At 42.4% G+C, this 22,506-nt stretch overlaps 1 protein-coding gene across 1 annotated transcript in view; it reads right to left on the reverse strand.

The window, feature by feature from the left end:
* The window catches only part of LOC147105726 (protocadherin Fat 4-like), a 159,418-nt gene that overhangs the window by 24,659 nt on the left and 112,253 nt on the right, over positions 1-22,506 (reverse strand). The window contains exons 47-48 of the mRNA XM_086010940.1: positions 21,972-22,117; positions 5,309-5,489 (exon numbers count right to left, since the gene is read on the reverse strand). Coding sequence (XP_085867066.1) covers positions 5,309-5,489; positions 21,972-22,117 — 327 coding nt within the window. The remainder of the gene's footprint in view (positions 1-5,308; positions 5,490-21,971; positions 22,118-22,506) is intronic.

Consider the following 22,506-nt stretch of genomic DNA (forward strand, 5'->3'; position numbering starts at 1 on the left):
TGGGGAGTTAAAAGTGGATGAACATCTGCACTGCAATTAGGAATGGGGCATAACCCACCAGATTACTTTACATCGAACAGCACCTACCCTCTGCTGCCCTGGACAGCTGGTTATCTGGCAGTTAGGAATTTGTACTTTTCCAAGTAGTAACAACAACAACAACTTGTATTTATATAGCACCTTTAACATAGTAAAACGTCCCAAGGCACTGCACAGGAGTATTTTAAGGCAAAAAAAAAAAAAACAAACAACACCAACTTTCCAGTTATGGCTCCATCCATAGACAATGGCCACAAGCCTAGCAAACACAATCACATCAGAGAAACCTACATCAATGGAGTAAAAAAACTTGACAGAGCAGTGCCAATATTTTAAAAGGGCCAGGCTGACTTGAACCTAAACGTGTTAGTGCCTTGTTTAATTCCTTGTTATTACCTTGTTAATACCCCATTAATGCCTTGTTAATACCCCATTAATGCCTTGTTAATACCCCATTAATGCCTTGTTAATACCCCATTAATGCCTTGTTAATACCCCATTAATGCCTTGTTAATACCCCAATAATGCCTTGTTAATACCCCATTAATGCCTTGTTAATACCCCATTAATGCCTTGTTAATGCCCCATTAATGCCTTGTTAATGCCCCATTAATGCATTGTTAATACCCCATTAATGCCTTGTTAATAACCCATTAATACCTTGTTAATACTCCATTAATGCCTTGTTAATACCCATTAATGCCTTGTTAATACCCCATTAATACCTTGTTAATACCCATTAAAGCCTTGTTAATATCCCATTAATACCTTAATACCCCATTAATGCCTTGTTAATACCCCATTAATGCCTTGTTAATACCCATTAATGCCTTGTTAATACCCCATTAATACCTTGTTAATACCCCATTAATGCCTTGTTATTACCCATTAATGCCTTGTTAATACCCCATTAATGCCTTGTTAATACCCATTAATGCCTTGTTAATACCCCATTAATGCCTTGTTAATACCCCATTAATGCCTTGTTAATACCCCATTAATGCATTGTTAATACCTCATTAATACCTTGTTAATACCCCTTTAATACCTTGTTAATACCCCATTAATGCCTTGTTAATACCCCATTAATGCCTTGTTAATACCCCATTAATGCTTTGTTAATACCCCATTAATGCTTTGTTAATACCCCATTAATACCTTAATACCCCATTGATACCTTGTTAATACCCCATTAATGCGTTAATACCCCATTAATGCCTTGTTAATACCCCATTAATGCCTTGTTAATACCCCATTAATGCCTTGTTAATACCCCATTCATGCCTTGTTAATACCCCATTAATGCCTTGTTAATACCCCATTAATGCCTTGTTAATACTCCATTAATGCTTTGTTAATACCCCATTAATGCTTTGTTAATACCTCATTAACACCTTGTTAATACCCCATTAATGCCTTTTTAATACCCCATTAATGCCTTGTTAATACCCCATTAATGCTTTGTTAATACCCCATTAATGCCTTGTTAATACCCCATTAATGCTTTGTTAATACCCCATTAATGCTTTGTTAATACCTCGTTAACACCTTGTTAATACCCCATTAATGCCTTTTTAATACCCCATTAATGCTTTGTTAATACTCCATTAATGCTTTGTCAATACCCCATTAATGCTTTGTTAATACCTCGTTAACACCTTGTTAATACCCAATTAATGCCTTTTTAATACCCCATTAATGCCTTGTTAATACCCCATTAATGCCTTGTTAATACTCCATTAATGCTTTGTTAATACCCCATTAATGCTTTGTTAATACCTCATTAACACCTTGTTAATACCCCATTAATGCCTTTTTAATACCCCATTAATGCCTTGTTAATACCCCATTAATGCCTTGTTAATACCCCATTAATGCTTTGTTAATACCCCATTAATGCCTTGTTAATACCCCATTAATGCTTTGTTAATACCCCATTAATGCTTTGTTAATACCTCGTTAACACCTTGTTAATACCCCATTAATGCCTTTTTAATACCCCATTAATGCTTTGTTAATACCCCATTAATGCCCTGTTAATACTCCATTAATGCTTTGTTAATACCCCATTAATGCTTTGTTAATACCTCGTTAACACCTTGTTAATACCCCATTAATGCCTTTTTAATACCCCATTAATGCCTTGTTAATACCCCATTAATGCCTTGTTAATACTCCATTAATGCTTTGTTAATACCCCATTAATGCTTTGTTAATACCTCATTAACACCTTGTTAATACCCCATTAATGCCTTTTTAATACCCCATTAATGCTTTGTTAATACTCCATTAATACCTTGTTAATACCCCATTAATGCTTTGTTAATACCCCATTAATGCTTTAATACCTCATTAATACCTTGTTAATACCCCATTAATACCTTGTTAATACTCCATTAATGCTTTGTTAATACCCCATTAATGCCTTGTTAATACCCCATTAATGCTTTGTTAATACCCCATTAATGCCTTGTTAATACCCCATTAATGCTTTGTTAATACCTCATTAACACCTTGTTAATACCCCATTAATGCTTTTAATACCCCATTAATGCTTTGTTAATACCCATTAATACCTAGTTAATACCCCATTAATGCTTTGTTAATACCTCATTAATGCTTTGTTAATACCTCATTAACACCTTGTTAATACCCCATTAATGCCTTTTTAATACCCCATTAATGCTTTGTTAATACCCCATTAATACCTTGTTAATACCCCATTAATACCTTGTTAATACCCCATTAATGCTTTGTTAATACCCATTAATGCTTTGTTAATACCCCATTAATACCTTGTTAATACCCCATTAATACCTTGTTAATACCCCATTAATGCTTTGTTAATACCCCATTAATACCTTGTTAATACCCCATTAATGCTTTGTTAATACTCCATTAATGCTTTGTTAATGCCCCATTAATGCTTCGTTACTGAGCTTTCTGAGAAAGGAGCAGCAGTTTTCTGCCGGGAGAAATTAAAATAACCAGGTAGAACTTGCTGAGCTGGAGTTAATTCAATACTGCAGCAACTGAGCTGTTTGGATTTGTTGTAATTGTCACACTAGCTGGTTCAGTGTTGCTGTTGGAGAACAAAGACTCCACAGAGACCAAACACCAACTTCCATCAGGTTCTTAAACAGTCTACTGGGATGCACTTTAATCAGCTGAGCAGCCCTGGACTCAGAGACACTTTAAACAGTTCAGCAGTAAACTATTGACCAGCTCTGATACACCTGCACATCTGTAAACTCACTCTCCCTCAGAGGAAATCCAAGATCTCAAAGTTTGGATGCTTAAATAATTATTACCAGGATAAAGACGGCCAGATCTAACTACAAGGTAATTTAAGTATAATTTTCAATACAGGCTGCACAAGCAGATGATGCACACAATACTTAAAAATTGAATTAGAGTTTACGCCTGTGATCTCAAAGCGCAGAAGTTGACATACATAAAAGCCATGGATCTATATCTGTTTTCCAAAATCTGGAAATGGCCACAATCAGTGAATTGGGATGTACAAATTGCAGTTCTGCTTAATTTCCTACAGTTCCTGCTCTCGAGCTGGATTAATGTCCTTAGACAATATTTGTAGGTACATTAAGCCGCTTGAGAGGAGTGAAATGAGAGTACTCTTTTGTGTGGACACTAAACCAAATAAACTGTAACTAATAAAACTTTAAATGAAACTGCACAAATTAAATTAAAATTTTGTTGGCCGGGGTGATGATGCACTCCAGTCCCTGTGGTGCCCACCGGTCGCGGAAGGCCTTGAGCGTGCCAGCGGACACCGCGTGCTCCATCTCCAGGGCCACCCAGGCGTGAACATGGCTGCGGAAGAGAGGCAGGCAGTCGGGATGAACGACTCCCTCGACCGCCCGCTGCCTGGACCAATTGATGGCCACTTTGGCCAGGCCCAGGAGCAGTCCTACGAGGAGGTCCCCTGATCTTCCCGCTCCCCTCCGCACTGGGTGACCAAAGATCAGGAGCGTGGGACTGAAGTGCAGCCAAAAATCGAGGAGCAGCCCCTTCAAATAATAGAAGAGGGGCTGCAATTTCTCACACTCAATGTAAATGTGGAACACAAACTCCTCCAGGCCACAGAAAAGGCATGAAATGAGTGCACCTGCAGGCGAGCCCTGAATAGCCAGGTTTCTGCTGGTACAACTATTAACATTGTAGAGAACATACACACTTGGTGCAAAACTGAACCAATCAGTATTTCTATTTGTTGTTATGATAAACAAAAAAAAATGGCATGATTAACACTTGAATTATATAAGTGGACAACATCACCAGGAATCTTTGGTTGCCAATCCATGTTGAATATACCCATGCTAATTGCTCATGATACAATGCATTGTAGACCTTCTGCTTCGTGGCCTGAACTATTAGTATTTTTGAAACTCAACTGTGGTTGTGCAGTATTTTCAGGCTAAATCATGCCAAGTTGTGAATAGGTATGGTCCCCTTAGGCGTGCGGCCGCGCATCAATCAGGAGGTTCTGTCACAGGCCACTCACAAGCTGTTGCCGCTGGAAGACGCTGCGCGTGAATTTTAAGGGACCGCGCATGAAAAAACATTAGAGGGAATATTGGTGACTAGGCAGGAATCTCGTAAAATATTTTATTCAACAAAATGAAATAAATTAGATTCTTACTTGACAAATCGCAGAGATAATCATAATCATAATCAACTTTATTGTCATTGTTAGTGCACAAGTGCAGTACGACGAAATGTAGGCTTGCGGCTCCCGAGAGTGTACATTTAGATTTACATGTACATTTAAAGTGACTTGAACTGTTTTTTTTATTGTGTTGTATTTTATTGGTGACTATGGCAGGATTGATGTTATGTGATGTCATTGTGCCAGTTGCTATGATAGGAGGGGAAACATAATAGAATATTATTTGGCTGTGTTGAGATGAATGGCAAGTGATAAGGAATATAAAATTATTAATCAGGAGATATTACCTACATCATCCACACCCAATCAGTTAGCCTGCACATCCATATCCTCAGTAAGGAGTAGAACAGTTCATCCTGTGGGAATCCCCATGGACATTCTTAATATCTCTTAATGTCACTTGTTGACAAGTTATAGTTGTACTTCTTCCGCAACCCAGACCACATTTCCCTCTTTGCCCTCAACTCCACAGTGGCTCCTTCAAGACTAGCAAAACTTATCCTCCAGTTGGCAGTTAGTACTGGGATTGAAATTCAGACCTTCTAGTTAGAATCATATAATCATAAAAGTGGTACTCACATAAAGAGGTATCTGGAGCACTGAGGAGGGTTATCATTAATGTCAGCAATATTAACAGTAAGTGTGGCGGTGGCGGAATGAACTCTGTCTGAATCATAAGCTCTTATTTCCAGTATTGGAGTGATAAGTGTGTTGGGATCATCATAATCCAAGGGGTAGGCCATTTTGATCTCACCTGTATCTGTAAAAGAATCGTGAACATAGTAATGGCGATCGCCATTGCAATATCAAAGAATGTATTTCTTTGACCAGAGTCAAGCTCTAATTATTCTACGGTAATAGAAGCATCACTTGAACAACAAAAAACATTTAAAGATTAACTTCTCATATTGTGTCAGAACTGGTAAGAACACAGAATATTTTCTGAAATTGTCACGGCAACATGGAAACAATAGAGACTTTACATCATGTTTGAAAACAGGTGACAGATTTGCACAAAATTAACGGATCAGAGTTATTTATCTGGAATGTACTCTGTCTACGTTCTGCTTACCACATGACAAGCGCCTTCAGGAAGCATACAATTTAATTCCGGTGCTATATTACGCGATTGAATTGTTGACGTGTTAATAATGTTGTGCCGCTGATCCTGTGTTTGGTCCTTTCCATGATACAAGAGATTAGAAACTTTGGGGGAATGTAGGAAACAATTGTGAATCTACTAAAAAGACTATCAGATTTCAAAGTGTACACCTCTTTCCTTTCATGTCAAATCTTCAAACAATTGTCCATAATTTGTAATGCTGAATATTATGAAGCGCGGTATCCTCCGTATATTATCGATTACAGTAGCAAAGCACTTCTACAGCCCTCAAGGGGTAAAGAAGTTTCACCATCAACATCTTACTGTTTTAAAAAGAAAAGCAATTTGCAAAATAATAAATTTTAACATGCAATTTTCATCTATTTCTGCTTGAACTGACTTGGGGGAGCCAATGAATTGAACAGCACGAGAGAGATTCACAGTTGAATGGAGCAGATTGTTGAACAGCCTGGGTTACTGTTTGCATCAACAGATGCTAACTTCCCTTACACTATTAGACTGGTGATTCCTCTAAGCCAATACCTTTTTATGCAATCATTAGTTCTCGTTGAATACAGTTCTTGTTGAATACACAAAAGTATTGTAAAGAAATGAAGAACAGTTGGTAAGAGAGCAGCAACAACATCGAAACGGGTGATTAGTGGGCATGGCAGAGGTCACTTTGGGGGCCACCTCTGTTTTGATGTATAATAATGACTTGAAGGAAGGGATGGTAATAAAAGCTTGTTATGTTTGCCGGTGATACCAATTTGGGAGGCATTTTAAAAAGTGACCCAGTTGCATAAATTGGAGATTGGGTTAAAAAAGTGGGGCATCTCATTTATTGTAGAGAAATGCAAAGCATGAAGTTTGGGAAGGTAAATAAATGAGAATAGTCTATATATAGGAAATAGCACAGGAGTGGAACCTGGGGTTTTAGTGGAAAGCACCTTTAAACTGTCAGCACAATGTGCAACTCTTGTGAAAAAGGCAAATAGGGTTTAGGATGTTTAGCTTGACTGTTGGAGTCCCAGGAAGTGATAGTTAATTTGTACAAAACATTGTTGTGCCTCCATTTGAGTCTGGCATACAGTCCCGGGTGCTGTACTATGGGGGGAGGATTATACCTTGGACAGAGTACTGTACAACAAAGGACATCTAAGTTGATCAATGGGATTGAGCACCTGTGCTAAGAGTAAGGACTGAGGGTACAACGGAAAAAAGACAGCTTAGAGCTGACCTTCTTGTGGTATTTGAGATACCAATGGGAATAGATAAACTTAGCAAAGGCTCTAGGACAAGGGACATGGATTCAATCTTAGATGAGAGAAAGTGACTGTACAGTTAAGATGCAATTTTTGCACACATGGTGAATATGTGAAATAATATAGCTAAAAAAGCAGTGCAAGTGGAAGATGTTACAAATTTTAGGGGATTAATTGATATAGTTTTGGCCAACAAGCTATTAAAAGATATCAAAGGTAATGTGGGTAAGATATCTGTCACCTTTGGGACTGACCCAGTGGATGGAAATAATGATTTCTGATCCTGTACAGTCCTATGTACCTAAGTACAGTGGGACATATTGAGGAAGGTGGGGGGGGGGGTTATTTAAATACATTTGGTTATGTGTCATGGTATCCATGTTCTTCTGGAGCTTGCTTGATTGCCATAGAAAGCTGGAGAATAGTTTCCTGGAGTCTTTCATGAAATTGGGCCCAGTTTTTTCCCTTTTCTTTGCTCTCCCCTATGATTTAGCATTACTAGTGATTGGGGGCGGGGGTCACTGGTGCATGAGGTTGCACTGTCTAATGGATAGGCTGAGCATGGATGGGCTGGATGGTTTTTTTCTTATCTTTTTGTGTGTCCATATTAATGAAAAAGTAAGTCAAGTGATTTTTTTTTTAGAGATATGGACAGCTATTATTTATATGTTAAGACTGTATTGTAGCTTATTCTAAAAACATTATGATATTCTGGGCTAGATTTTCAGTTGCTTGCGCCAGCAGTTAGCGCCTTAAGAGAAGTGATTTTCGGGCGCTATGCGTGTAGCGCCCGGGCGCAGCGCAGTTTGCACCCCGCCCCAAATTAAGTTGCCCGTTAGCGCCGGCGCAAAGTTTAGCGGCCGCCCGGATGCGTGCGCAGAAAATGACGTCACATCCTCGTGCAACGCCCTTTGGCCGCCCCGAATCCAAACTTCAGTCGGACCGCCCCATTGTGCGGCTGGCGTCCAGAGCGTTTGTAAAATGGAACGCAACACACCCTGGGGAGCGCAAATTAAAGGGCACTCCTCCTGCACTATAAAAGGCGGTCTGCATGTGTTGTGTGGAAGGATCCAGTGTGTTGTTGTGCACGGTGTATTTATGTTTCCGGCCACCACCTCCACCTCCTCCTCCTCCTCCTCCTCCTGTTTTCCCCCCCAGAGTCTGCCTTTGAAGAAAACACATGCACCCTTCCCCTTTAAGAGCTCACTGGCACCAGAGTGTCTGCCGTGCGCTGCGCCCGAGCTCGGGTGTTGCGCTCTGCACCGCCGGCTTAGCGCCTAAAGATAGTAGTGGAACGCCTCTTTTAGCGCTCCACCAACCTCTTAGGGCGAAGCCACTGAATTTCCGGCAACGGGGCGCTACTTTGGGGCGGGCGCTAACTTCGGGCGGGCGCTAAGGTTAGCGCTCCAAAACTGTCTATACTGAAAATCTAGCCCGTTGTCTTTAGTTAATCCTCATTTTTTTTCAAAACACAGCTACAGTCCACAAACCCTTCCCTTCCCATTTGTTACTCTCTTGAAATTCCAGATGGTGCTGCTGTCTCCCTCACTTTGTTTGACTGAAACCTAGCGGGCGATTTTGCCAATGGGGGAGCGTTGGAGGCGGGACTGCTGCTTGGCGGGTCGATGTCCCGCCTCCATCGACTTGTGGCCAACCCACGCTATTTTCCCTTAGCAGGCCAATTGAGGGGAAGCCAGTTACAGAGAATGTCAGCATATGACGTTTCATCTGTCAAAACATTTTGACAGATAAATTGCCATCGTTTGACAGCTCTGTGAAGCCGTCAAACACTGACATTCTCTGTTGTTTGATGAGTCCTTGTATTCAAGACTCATCAAACCTTTTTCTTTAGCAGAAGTTAGATGGTTGTTGCATCGGAGAATGCAGCAGCCATCTGTCATCTCTGCCGGTGAGATGCGAGACTCTCCGCATCCCCAACTGTTGAAGCCTGCAGGAAGAAACAAAGGTAAGTAAACATTTTCTATCACTTTTCACTCACCTCACACACTTACCTGTCCACACCTGCACCCATCACTTATCTTCACAGCGCACTTTTGCACTCCACAGACCCCCGCAGACCCACTGCTCGCCTCGGTGACCCTGGTGGGGATTCCTGACGTCAGGAAGCCCGCACCTCTGGTGGAAACATGGGGATAATCCTCTTAACTGCCTGTTAACTACCTGTTAACAGGCAGTTAAGTGGCTGTAAACCCCTTCCCGCCTCGAGGAGACGGGACCCGGCGCGGGTTGGCTACCCGCCTCCTGGGAAGATGGCATGGAGGCAGGTTGGGGTCGGGATGAGCACCCGCCCCCAGATTCTGCCATTTTCCCGGCAGTCCCGCCTCTATACCTGCCTCCCCAGGGCTGGCAAGATCGCGCCCCTAACTTCAAGGCAAAAGAGATGTAAATCCTTGATAAAGTTTACTGAAGCTATCCTTAAGTCATTTCAATTGGTGGGTTTTTTTGGGGGGTTGAAGTTCAAGTTAGTGCTACATAAGAACGTAAGAAATAAGAGCAGGAATAGGCCACTTGGCCCCGCGAGCCTGCTCCGCCATTCAATAAGATCATGGCTGATCTTGGGCTCAAAGCCACTTCCCTGCCCGCTCCCCATAACCCTTCACTCCCTTATCTAGCAAAAATCTGTCTATCTCCACCTTAAATATATTTAATGACCCAGCCTCCACGGTTCTCTGGGGCAGAGAATTCCACAGATTTACGACCCTCAGAGGGAAGAAATTCCTCCTCATCTCAGTTCTAAAAGGGCGACCCTTTATTCTGAAACTATGCCCCCAAGTTCTAGATTTCCCCACGAGGGGAAACATCCTCTCTGCATCTACCTTGTCGAGCCCCCTCAGTATCATATGTTTCAATAAGATCACCTTTCATTCTTCTAAATTCCAATGAGTATAGGCCCAACCTGCACAACCTTTCTTCATAAGTCAACCCCCTCATCTCAGGAATCAACCTAGTGAATCATCTCTGAACTGCCTCCAATGCATGTATATCCTTCCTTAAATAAGGAGACCAAAAGCATACGCAGTACTCCAGGTGTGGTCTCGCCAATACCCTGTACAATTGTAGCAGGACTTCCCTGCTTTTATACTCCAACCCCCTTGCAATAAAGGCCAACATTCCATTTGTCTTTTTGATTACTTGCTGTACCTGCATGCTAACTTTTTGTGTTTCATGCACAAGGACCCCCAGGTCTGTCTGAACTGTAGCATTTTGTAATCTCTCTCCATTTAAATAATAATTTGTTTTTTTATTTTTACTGCCAAAGTGGATAACCTCACACTTTCCCACATTATACTCCATCTGCCAAATGTTTGCCCACTCACTTAGCCTCTCTATATCCCTTTGCAGGTTCTTTGAGTCCTCTGCACAACTTGCTTTCCCACCCATCTTTGTATCATCCGCAAACTTGGCTACATTACACTTGGTCCCTTCATCCAAGTCATTAATGTAGATTGTAAATAGTTGAGACCCCAGCACCGATCCCTGTGACACCCCACTAGTTATCGTTTGCCCACCAGAAAATGACCCATTTATCCCGACTCTCTGCTTTCTGTTAGTTAGCCAATTCTCTATCCATGCTAATATATTACCCCCAACTCCGTGAGCTCTTATCTTATGCAGTAACCTTTTATGTGGCACCTTATCGAATGCCTTCTGGAAATCCAAATACACTACATCCACTGGCTCACCCTTATCCAACCTGCTCATTACATCCTCAAAGAACTCCAGCAAATTTGTTAAACATGATTTCCCTTTCATAAAACCATGCTGACTCTGCTTGACTGCATTATGATTTTCCAAATGCCCTGCTACTGCTTCCTTAATGAAGGACTCCAGCATTTTCCCAACGACAGATGTTAGGCTCTCACCATCTTGATGCTTGTCAGACCAAAATACTTCAGAAAGAAAAACCATATATCATATCAGGAGCTTACTGAGAAGCCTTGTGAATTACATAGGATATACGGCACAGAAACAGGCCATTCGGCCCAACCAGTCCATGCTGGCATTTATGTTCCACATGAGCCTCTTCCCATCTTTCCTCATCTAAATCTATCAGCATAATCCTCTATTCCCTTCTCCCTCATATGCTTGTCTAGCCTCCCCTTAAATGCATCTATACTATTTGCTTCAACCACTCCCTGTGGTAGCGAGTTCCACATTCTCACCACTCTCTGGGTAAAGAAGTTTCTTCTGAATTCCCTATTGGATTTCTTGGTGATTCTCTTATGTTGATGGCCTCTAGTTATGCTCTTCCCCACAAGTGGAAACATTCTCTCTGTATCCATTCTATCAAAACCTTTCATAATTTTAAAGACCTCTATTAGGTCACCCCTCAGCCTTCTTTTTTCAAGAGAAAAGAGACCCAGCCTGTTCATCCTTTCCTGATATGTACACCCTCGCATTTCTGGTATCATCCTTGTAAATCTTCTCTGCACCCTCTCCAGTGCCTCTATATCCTTTTCATAATATGACGACCAGAACTGTACGCAGTACTCTAAGTGTGGTTTAACCAAGGTTCGATACAGGTTTAGCATAGCTCCTCTACTTTTCAATTCTATCCCTCTTGAAATAAACCCTAGTGCTTGGTTTGCTTTTTTTATGGCCTTGCTAACCTGTGTCGCAACTTTTAGTGATTTGTGTATTTGTACTCCGAGATCCCATTGTTCCTCTACCCCACCTAGACTCGCAACCTCCAAATGATAAGTGACCTCCTTATTCTTCCTACCAAAATGTAATACCTGACATTTATCTGTGTTGAACTTCATTTGCTCATTATATGCCCATTCTGCAAGTTTATTAATGTCCTCCTGTAATTTGTTGCAGTCTTCCTCAGTATTGACTATCCCCCCCCAATTTGGTGTCATCCGCAAATTTAGAAATTGAGTTTTTGATTCCAAAGTCTAAATCGTTAATGCAAATTGTGAACAGCAGTGGTCCCAGCACTAATCCTTGTGGAACACCACTACCCACCTTCTGCCACTGTGAATAGCTACCCTTTACTCCTACTCTCTGCTTTCTGTCCTGAAGCCAGCTAGCAATCCATTCTGCTACTTGTCCCCTGACTCCGCATTCTCTGACCTTATTCATTAGTCTATTATGTGTTACCTTATCGAAGGCCTTTGAAAATCCAAATAAATTACATCTACTGTATTACCATTGTCTACTCTCTCTGTTACCTCTTCAAAAAATTCAATAAGGTTGGTCAAGCAAGATTTCCCTTTTGAAATCCATGCTGACTCTTCATTATTATATTTTTGGTTTCTAGATGTTCTTCTATTTTCTCCTTTAGTAGGGATTCCATTATTTTTCCTACCACCGATGTTAAGCTGACTGGTCTATAATTCCCTGGACATGTTCTATCCCCCTAAAGCTGAAAATCTGGTAGACTGAACAGACTGCCGCCAATGCCCCGTTATTACACAGAAAGGCACAATCAGTTCATTTAAAAAAGAACACCTTCTCCTACAATCAATAGGCTTTTATAACAAACTATCTCTTAATTTATCTCATCTTCTATTCTGATTTTTTCAACCTTCGATAGTGTCCTGTACATTGGGCCTTGGCTGTTCATGTAAGCTTCACAATAAACAAAATATTGAAGAAAAACAATTTAAAAATGTATTTAGTCTTCACTCTTCAGCTGTTGGGCTATGAGTCCTCAGTTGCTCTGTATCTCTTCGTAGTTTATAGTAAAAATGAAACAACCCTCAAAAACTGAAGTATAGTTAAGTAAAATCTTCATTCCAGTTGTTTAAAAATTGTAATGTAACAAAATGTAAGGCAATCTGATTTAAATGTGTAATGTGGTTCATAAGATGCTTTGTCGATATATAATAAAATAAAGCTGACAACACGTATTTCTGGGCCATAATCTCAAACACCAAAAGCAGCCAGAACTCAAAATATCGTGCTCAGTGTTTATCGCATTGGTTAATTTATTCTAAAGGCAATTCCTGTAATACTTTACAAGAAAAAAGTACACTGTATCATATTTATCAAAAACCGAATCCCTGGAATTCATATCCTTATAAAACACTGAATTCAATAAGGATCATAACAAGATGCACCCAAAAGGTGCACAACATGCTGATAAGTTTTGCCGTAACACCAATTACTAATCACTGCATCAAAAGCTAATTTCAGAGAGCAGATGTGGAAAGCCCTTGATAATTCAGGAGTAGTTAGTAAAATTACTTATCAATAAAACATCAATAAAACATCGGATTCATTTCCTTGATGGTATGATCGTTGTGAAGTAATTTAAACTTCAAATTATAGTGTCCAAAACTTCTTAATTTATTGTTAGGTATTGACAATGTAAAGTAGATAGGTAAAATTACTGCAAATATATAAAGCCTTGCAACATTGGCACGTCTTTAGATAATCGCATAACGGCATCTCATTTTAATTGTCAACCCTTTGTGATCAATCAACTATTTATAAAGTTGATTTAGACTTTGCTTTAGGAAGGTACAGCACAGTTCAATGCCTATAGATGCCCGTAGTGTCAACTCACACATCAATAAGTAACTTGTGACTCAAATAACCTTGGCCCGGATTTTACAGTAAAAATAACGGTGAGGCTATCAGCGCTCACCGTTATCAAAGTGTAAATCGGACGGCAACTTCTGGTGACCACACGTGCAGTGAATTGCGGAAATTAGGAAGTTGCTGTCCGAGATGCCCTGCTCTTCCGGAGGCTGTGCTAGAATAGTATATCGCTGAGAGACTTGGCATTCAAATACATGAAAGGCCGTAAAATTGTGATACAGGTAGACTATCCTTTATCCGAAAACCTCGAGACCAGCCGAGTTTCGGATAAAGGAGAATTTCGGATTTCGGAAGGTGGGTCGGCGGGGGGTCGTGCGCACGACTTACGCTGACGCTCAGCGTAAGTCAGTCGGGGTCGGCGGGGGTCGGGGCCGGCGGGGTAGTCGGCGGTTGTCAGGGCCGGCGGTTGTCAGGGCCGGCGGGGTCCGCGGTTGTCGGGGCTGGCGGGGTCGGCGGTTGTCGGGGCCGGCGGGGTCGGCGGGGGGTCGTGCGCACGACTTACCCTTTATCCGAACTTCCGCAACCGGAACCCTCTAAAAACCAAGGTTTTTTCGTTCAGCGTAAGTCGTACGCACGACTTACGCTGAACGAAAAAACCAAGGTTTTTAGAGGGTTTCGGTTTTCGGAAGTCCGGATAAAGGGTAGTCTACCTGTACTTGCGTGATAGATACCTACTAAACATGTCAGAAAAAGTTAGGGCTTGTTCATTCAAGTGTAAGTGAATTTTTAACGGTGTGATAAGTCTTAATTACTGCCAAACAACCTCTCTGCCACTGAAAATGAACTTTTACAAGTGTGGAGTCTCATTCCTTCAGATTTTAATTATTGTTGGAGATTTTTTTTAAATTTTAATAATTTATTTTACTTTCCTTTTTCTTTCTGTCTCTTTTATTCCTCTCTGTTAATCCCATATTTCTTCTCTCTTTATTTCACTTTCTGTGCATGATTTGGCATTGAATTAACTCTTCTAACTTACACTCTGGTTCAGACTCTGCCTGTCTCAGTAAGGATTCTTCAATATGATTGGTTAAGGAGACACACTGATGCTTGCCTTGTTCACATAGGTCCCAGGTCCCCTGTATGAAATGGATTTCTAATTACCACAAGTTCCAGTGCAAAAGCCCATAGACAGTTGGTGGGCAAGTGGGCAAATGGGCAAGCTGGCGCTGTTAGTTTGCAGCTGACCACAAAAATCCCGGTCCTTGTATCACAACAATGACTGCTACATTACAGTTCTGTACAACCACAGATAGAGCAATCTTTCTGTTCCTGAAGGATGCCATTGACTGTGCCATAAGAACATAAGAAATAGGAGCAGGAGTAGGCCAATCGGCCCCTCGAGCCTGCTCCGCCATTCAATAAGATCATGGCTGATCTGATCCTAACCGCCAATCTACTATCACAGAACCATCTCCTGAATCTAACAGAATTAGACACACGAAATAGGAGCAGGATCAGGCTACACGGCCCCTGGGCCCGCTCCGCTACCCACAGGGCCATGACCGATCCGAACCTAGACTCATGTCCAAATTCCTGCTCGCTCCCTGTAACCCTTAATTCCCTTTACTTCTAGGAAACTGTCTATTTCTGTTTTAAATTTATGTAATGATGTAGCTTCTACAGCTTTTTGGGGCAGCATATTCCATGGACCTACCACCCTCTGAGTGAAGTAGTTCCTCCTCATCTCAGTTTTGAAAGAGCAACCCCTTATTCTAAGACTATGCCCCCTAGTTCTAGTTTCACCCATCATCGGGAACATCCTCCCCGCATCTGTAATGATATCAGCAAATAGTGATGGTATTTGCCTGTTTGATTATGATGCCTTACCAGCATATTTGCCTGTTTGATTATTTATGCCTGACCAGCAGAGGGCATGTGAGAGACAAGCAGTTTAGTTTTAGTTTTGTTTTAGATGGATCTCTAAGATGGTGTCTCCTGTAATGCTGTTAACTGAGTTGAACATACTTTAGATAAAAAGTCATTCTCTTTCATGAATGTGTCGTCATTGAACCCACATACAAATCAATACATGGTGTCAGAAGTGATTGAAAGAGGTGAAGAGGAAAAATCTGAAGTTAGCAACTCGACGAGATAGTGGCAAGTAAGCTACCCAGCGAAATCAGATCTCCACATATTAGCAAGCCAAAAGGGAACATCGTTACTTACCATTGGAGAACAGCTAACGAAGTGAAAAAATGGTAGGATTACACCCACCGGCGAAGCTTCAGTTGACAGGTAATGTGGCTGAAAATTGGAGGAGGTTCAAACAACGTTTGGAGTTGTATTTATCAGCAATCGGAGCTGACGAGAAAAGTGATAAAATGAAAGCGTCAGTGTTCTTACATGTCGTGGGTGATGAAGCGCTGGAGGTATATAATAACTTCACATTCGCTGCTGATGGAGACAAAATGAAGCTAGATAAAATAATGGAACAGTTTGAGGCCTACTGCATACCTAAACGTAACGTGACGTTTGAGAGGCACAGATTTTTCACATGTGTACAGAAAACGGGAGAGACTATTGATCAGTATGTGACTGAACTGAGAAACCGAAGCAAAACATGTGAATTTGGGGGACTGACAGACTCGCTGATAAAAGACAGACTGGTGTGTGGTATTCCAGATAATGGTCTAAGGGAAAGACTGCTAAGAGAGCAAAATCTAGACCTGGGAAAAGCCATAGCACTGTGTAGGGCTACAGAGACTGTGAAGTCGCAGGCAAAGAGCTGTTCAGTGACAGTAGCTGCAACGTGGATGCAGTGAGAAAGAATGGACACAAACCGTTTAACAAAAAGAGCGCCAATGTGAAAAAAGAGGCGTGGCCAGCGAACAAAAATGAAAGGGGCAATCGAAAGTCATGTAGTCGATGCGGTACGCAGCATACACCAAAAAAGTGTCCAGCATATGGTAAAACATGCAATAGTTGCAACAAAAACAACCATTATGCCCGTTGCTGGAAGAACCAAGTGCAACAAAGCAAGGTCCATGCAGTAGATGAAAGCGAGATAGAGGAGTTCTATGTAGATGTTGTGTCTGAAAACAAAAAAGAAAAAAGAGACTGGATGTTGACACTAAAAGTGAATGACATACACATTCCATTTAAATTGGATACTGGAGCACAAGTTAATGTGATATCAGAGACTGATTTTAAGAAAATTAGACCCAGACCAAAGATACATGGAATAAAAGTGAAAGTGACAGGATACTCAGGTACTGATATACCAGTGAAAGGAAAATGCATTGTCAAAGTGACACACAAGGACAGAGAGCACACGCTAGCATTAATCGTGGTGCCAAAGGATGTGCAGGCCATACTAGGTTTAATAGCCTGTGAGAGACTGAACCTGGTAAAGAGAGTCCTCGTTGTGGAAAGCGAAGGAGAGACAGTCTATGATGAACTCATGAAAGAGTACAACGACCTATTTCAGGGTCTAGGCTGCCTTCCAGGAGAACACACGATCAGAGTAGATAAAAGTATGACACCGGTCATACATCCATGCAGAAAAGTTCCGTTTGCTCTTCAAAAGCAACTGAAGGCAGAGTTGGACAGGATGGAAAGCCTGAACGTGATTCAGAAGATAGATGAGCCAACTGAGTGGGTGAGTTCCCTCGTCGTTGTGGACAAAAAGAATGGAAAGCTCAGAATTTGCCTGGATCCAAGAGATCTAAACAGAGCAATAAAGAGAGAGCACTTCAAGCTTCCTACACGTGAGGAAATCATGGCACAGTTTGCAAATGCAAAGTATTTCAGCAAGTTAGATGCATCATCAGGATTTTGGCAGATGAAATTGGACGAGGCAAGTTCAAAACTGTGCACATTCAACAGTCCATTTGGCAGATACAGATTCCTAAGGTTACCATTTGGCATTGTCTCAGCTCCTGAAGTGTATCACAAAACTATCCATATGATCTATGAGCACCTGGAGGGAGTTGATACATCAATGGATGACATCATAGTATGGGGAACCACGAGAACTGAGCATGACGAGAGACTGAAAAAAGTGCTGGAAGCAACAAGGAAAACAAACCTGAAGCTGAATAGAGAGAAATGCCAGCTCAGGGTGACAGAACTGACATTCGTGGGAGATATCCTTAGCAGTGAGGGCACCAGACCAGATCCCAGAAAGGTGTCCGCCATTGAGAATATGCCAAAGCCACAATGCAAAAAGGACGTGCAGAGGTTTAATGGAATGATCAACTACATGGGTAAATTCATATCCAACCTCTCAGAAAAAATGGCGCCACTGAGAAGGCTAACTGAAAAGAACATAGAATGGGAATGGAATCATGAGCATGAGAAGTCATGGAGCGATCTAAAGAAACTGCTCACAGAGGAACCAGTTCTGAGGTTTTATGACCCAGTGAGACCCATCAAGATATCATCAGATGCATCACAGAGTGGGCTCGGTGCTGTTCTTCTGCAAAAATATGACTACTGGCAACCTATTGCATATGCATCGCGCTCAATGACAGACGCGGAGACGCGATATGCTCAAATAGAAAAGGAGCTGCTCAGCATCACATACGCCTGTGAAAGATTTCACCAGTTTGTGGCAGGACAAGCAATCAGTGTAGAGACTGACCATAAGCCCTTGATTGCATTGTTCCAAAAGCCACTAAATAGCTGTCCGCTTAGAATACGAAGAATGATGATCAGGCTGCAACGCTATACACTGAATGTTGCGTACACACCGGGTAAGCTGATGTATACAGCAGACACGTTGTCCAGAGCTGTAGACCCAAGAGAGCCCGCAAACACCAAAATGGATGAAAAAGTGAACGCCTACGTGGACATGATCACAAGTGCACTGCCCATAGCAGATGCAAAAATGGAGCTCATAAAGACTGAGACAAACAAAGATGAAACAATGAGACGACTGAGGAAAAGCATCTTGGATGGATGGCCCAACATGAAGCAAGACTGCTCACCTGACATGGCAGAGTACTGGAACTGCAGGGCGGAACTATCAGTGGTCGAAGACATCATCTACAAAGGAAGTAAAATAGTTATCCCAAAGAGTCTGAGAAAAGAGATGCTAAAAAGGATCCATGGGGGACATCTGGGAATCGAAAAATGTAAGAAAAGAGCACGAGAGGTGATGTACTGGCCACGAATCAACCAAGATGTGACAAATGAGGTGTCAAACTGCACAATATGCCTGAAATATCGAGCAAGCAATCCGGTAGAACCACTAAAGCCACACCCAGCGCCAGACAGACCTTACCAGAAAGTAGGCGCTGACCTATTCGTATGTCAAGGGAAGGACTATCTTGTAGTCACAGACTATTACGCCCTGTATCCAGAGGTTTGTAGACTGTACACCACCACTGCAGATGCTGTGATAACATGTATGAAAGCCATATTCTCCAGACATGGCGTGGCAAGCGAGGTCTTCACAGACAACGGACCCCAGTTTTACAATGCAAGTTTCCGACACTTTGCCAAAGAGTGGGACTTTGTCCACACAACGTCAAGTCCTCACTTTCCACAGTCCAATGGACTAGTGGAAAAATCAGTCCAGACAGTGAAAAGACTGATGTACAAGGCGAAAGACAGTGGAACTGACTTCTACCAGAGCATGCTTGTATACCGCACAACGCCGCTCGAGTGTGGTATGTCACCATCCCAACTCCTTATGGGACGTCTGCTAAGGTCAAACCTACCCATCCCGGAGAACCTCCTGAAAACAAAAGAGGGGGAGAAAGTGAGGAAGTTCAAAGAACAGAAAGAAAAGCAAAAGTACTACTATGACAGAGGAACACAAAACCTACCTGAACTCCACACTGGTGACCAAGTAAGGTTCAAAGACAAAACAAACATATGGACTCAGAAGGGAACTGTCCTGAGTGAAGTTCAACCAAGATCATACACCATTCAGACAGATGAGGGTGCTGTTCTGCGAAGAAATTGTCGGGATCTTCTCATGGGACCAGCCACAGCAGGTCAAAAGACTGATACTGTTGAACAACCTGATCACACAGCAGGTCAAAAGACTGATACTGTTGAACAACCTGATCACACAGCTGAGAAACCATCATCTGAGGCAACAACTCAGATTCAAGGACAATCAATCAGAAAATCCTCAAGACACGTGAAGCCTCCTGAGAGACTCATTGAGCAAATTTAAGGACTCTTGTTATGGAAGGAAGTAATGTTATCTTATTCTCTCTTCAAGTTCTAGTGTATTTACATATTTCATGTGAACACACAAAACAAGGTTAAAAAACCTTGATAATGATAATGTAAGTTCATTAAGTGTTACAGTTAAAATGCAGAGTAATACAAAGAAAACATGTTGTTAGATAAAAGTAAAATACTTTTGTTTTAAGAAAGGGAGATGTAATGATATCAGCAAATAGTGATGGTATTTGCCCGTTTGATTATGATGCCGTACCAGCATATTTGCCTGTTTGATTATTTATGCCTGACCAGCAGAGGGCATGTGAGAGACAAGCAGTTTAGTTTTAGTTTCATTTTAGATGGATCTCTAAGATGGTGTCTCCTGTAATGCTGTTAACTGAGTTGAACATACTTTAGATAAAAAGTCATTCTCTTTCATGAATGTGTCGTCATTGAACCCACATACAAATCAATACAGCATCCACCCGATCCAACCCCTTCACAATCTTATATGTTTCAATAAGATCGCCTCTCATTCTTCTGAACTCCAATGAGTAGAGTCCCAATCTACTCAACCTCTCCTCATATGTCCATCCCCTCATCCCCGGGATTAACCGAGTGAACCTTCTTTGTACTGACTCGAGAGCAAGTATGTCTTTTCTTAAGTATGGACACCAAAACTGTATGCAGTATTCTAGGTGCGGTCTCACCAATACCTTGTACAATTGAAGCAATACCTCCCTATTTTTATATTCTATCCCCCTAGCAATGAAAGCCAACATTCCATTGGCCTTCTTAATCACTTGTTGCACCTGCATACTAACCTTTTGAGTTTCGTGCACCAGGACCCCCAGATCCCTTTGTACTTCAGTACTTTCCAGTTTCTTGCCATTAAGATAATAACTTGCTCTACGATTTTTCCTGCCAAAGTGCATAAACTCACACTTTCCAGAGGTGCCAGCCACCTCCGATTTGTCACTATCTTCGCCGTAGCATACTCAAATCAGTACAATTTGGCATAAATTCGCCACTGGAGGATGGGGGCGCACAACGGTGTAACTCATGGCGCTCGTCACCAATATTGCCGCCGTTGCAGGAAATCCCCAGCTATTATTTTCTGAATTGGTTGTAACCAATGATGGCTTATCTTTCAGTTACAGTTCTGATGGAGGCTGGCACTCAAAACATTAAACTTTCTTCCTCTGGAGGAGAGTGTGCTGTGTATATCCAGCATTACTTGCTTTTAATTTCATGAACCATTGATGGAGATGGCTCATTGACATTTATTAGGTTTCTATCATATATCGTTCAAAGTGCACTGTGAGGGGGAGAAATTCAGTAGGTTGCGCCACCCGTTAGCGCCTTAAGAGGGCGCTAAGTGGGTTGCAAGCCAACTAGCGCCCGGGCGTGGCACTGCCCACGCCTCCCGTTAAATTCCGCGGGGCGTTAGTGGTGGTGCTAACCGTTAGCGCTGCGCCGCTGCCGATGATGTCATCGGTGTGCGCAGCACCCCGCTGCTGCCCCGGCTGCAATATTTGGCAGCGCCCCCTGATTTACCGCCGGATGCTATGTCCGACGGGTTCAGGGGGGCCTACCTGTGACCGGGGAGGCGCAAATTAACAGGGAGGTGCGGGGTGGCCATTTTTGTTGTTGGCCGCCTGCCAGCACCTGCCTGCGCTCCCGTCCCCGGTCTCCTGAACAACCCCCCCCCCCCCCCGCGGAGTGCCGGCTGCGCTCCAAGAGCCAGAGCCCGGCACTTCTCTTCGGTGACGGGCTCTTTTGCCTCCACTCCCGATCCTCGGGGGCCCAGCTGGGCCCCAGATCGTGCTGCACAAGGCCCCTCCCCTTTAAGAAGGGGAGGAAGGCCTGCAATACCGCAGCGCGACCTGCTGCAGCATGTGGCGCTGTGGCACGTAGCGCCACGATATTCACTCGCAGCACCCCAAGAGGGATGCAGGGCGCCTCCAGTAGCACCACGCTTCCCTTTGGGGCGCAACCACTCAATTTCCGGTGCGGGGGCCCGAATGTTTCCGGGGCGCTACTTTTAGCGCCCTGGCGAGGCTGGCACCCCAAACGGGGCTATAGTCAATTTCTCCCCCCCGAGAGTTTTACGGTCCAACCATATTTTTCCAAAAAACACAGCCTCCTAATGCTATACATTTGGAACAGGTGTGTTTGATCTTACCTTCTTCAATCAGGAAGCCAGCATGAGTCTTCACGAACTCATAGTAAATGACATCATCCACATCCCTGTCTGTGGCATTAACTTTTATTAACAACGTTCCCCGGGGCAGACTTTCATTAATAGTTAATGGGTTTGGTGATAGCGCCCTTGAAAGACAAAAAGGCGTGGCTGAATCGTTCTATGCATGTAGTTACACAGTTAAACCTTAACCTTCAATCAAATTCTCATCCCTAAATATTCTTTGGAACACCATTAGAGTAACCACCAAAATATGCATCCAAGGTAAATCGCGCTTCTCCGTTTATACTGAGCATCTCCAGGTGCATCACTGGTTCATTTTCTGAAGGATACATAAGCTTGCCCGAAGGCAGCAATAAAACTGAGCATGCTCAGTTCGTTAACAAGATCATCCCATTTTATTTGATAACTTGGACTGATTCAATTACTTAATTTATGATTATGTCCAAAATTAATTAACTTTACCTCTTGCAGAAATGACACCAAAATAAAAAGTGAGAAATGGTACCATGTCTAT

The sequence above is a fragment of the Somniosus microcephalus genome, chromosome 17 (genome assembly GCF_052327205.1).
Source record: "Somniosus microcephalus isolate GS21.2 chromosome 17, FLI_Smic_1.0, whole genome shotgun sequence".
Lineage (NCBI taxonomy): Eukaryota > Metazoa > Chordata > Chondrichthyes > Squaliformes > Somniosidae > Somniosus > Somniosus microcephalus.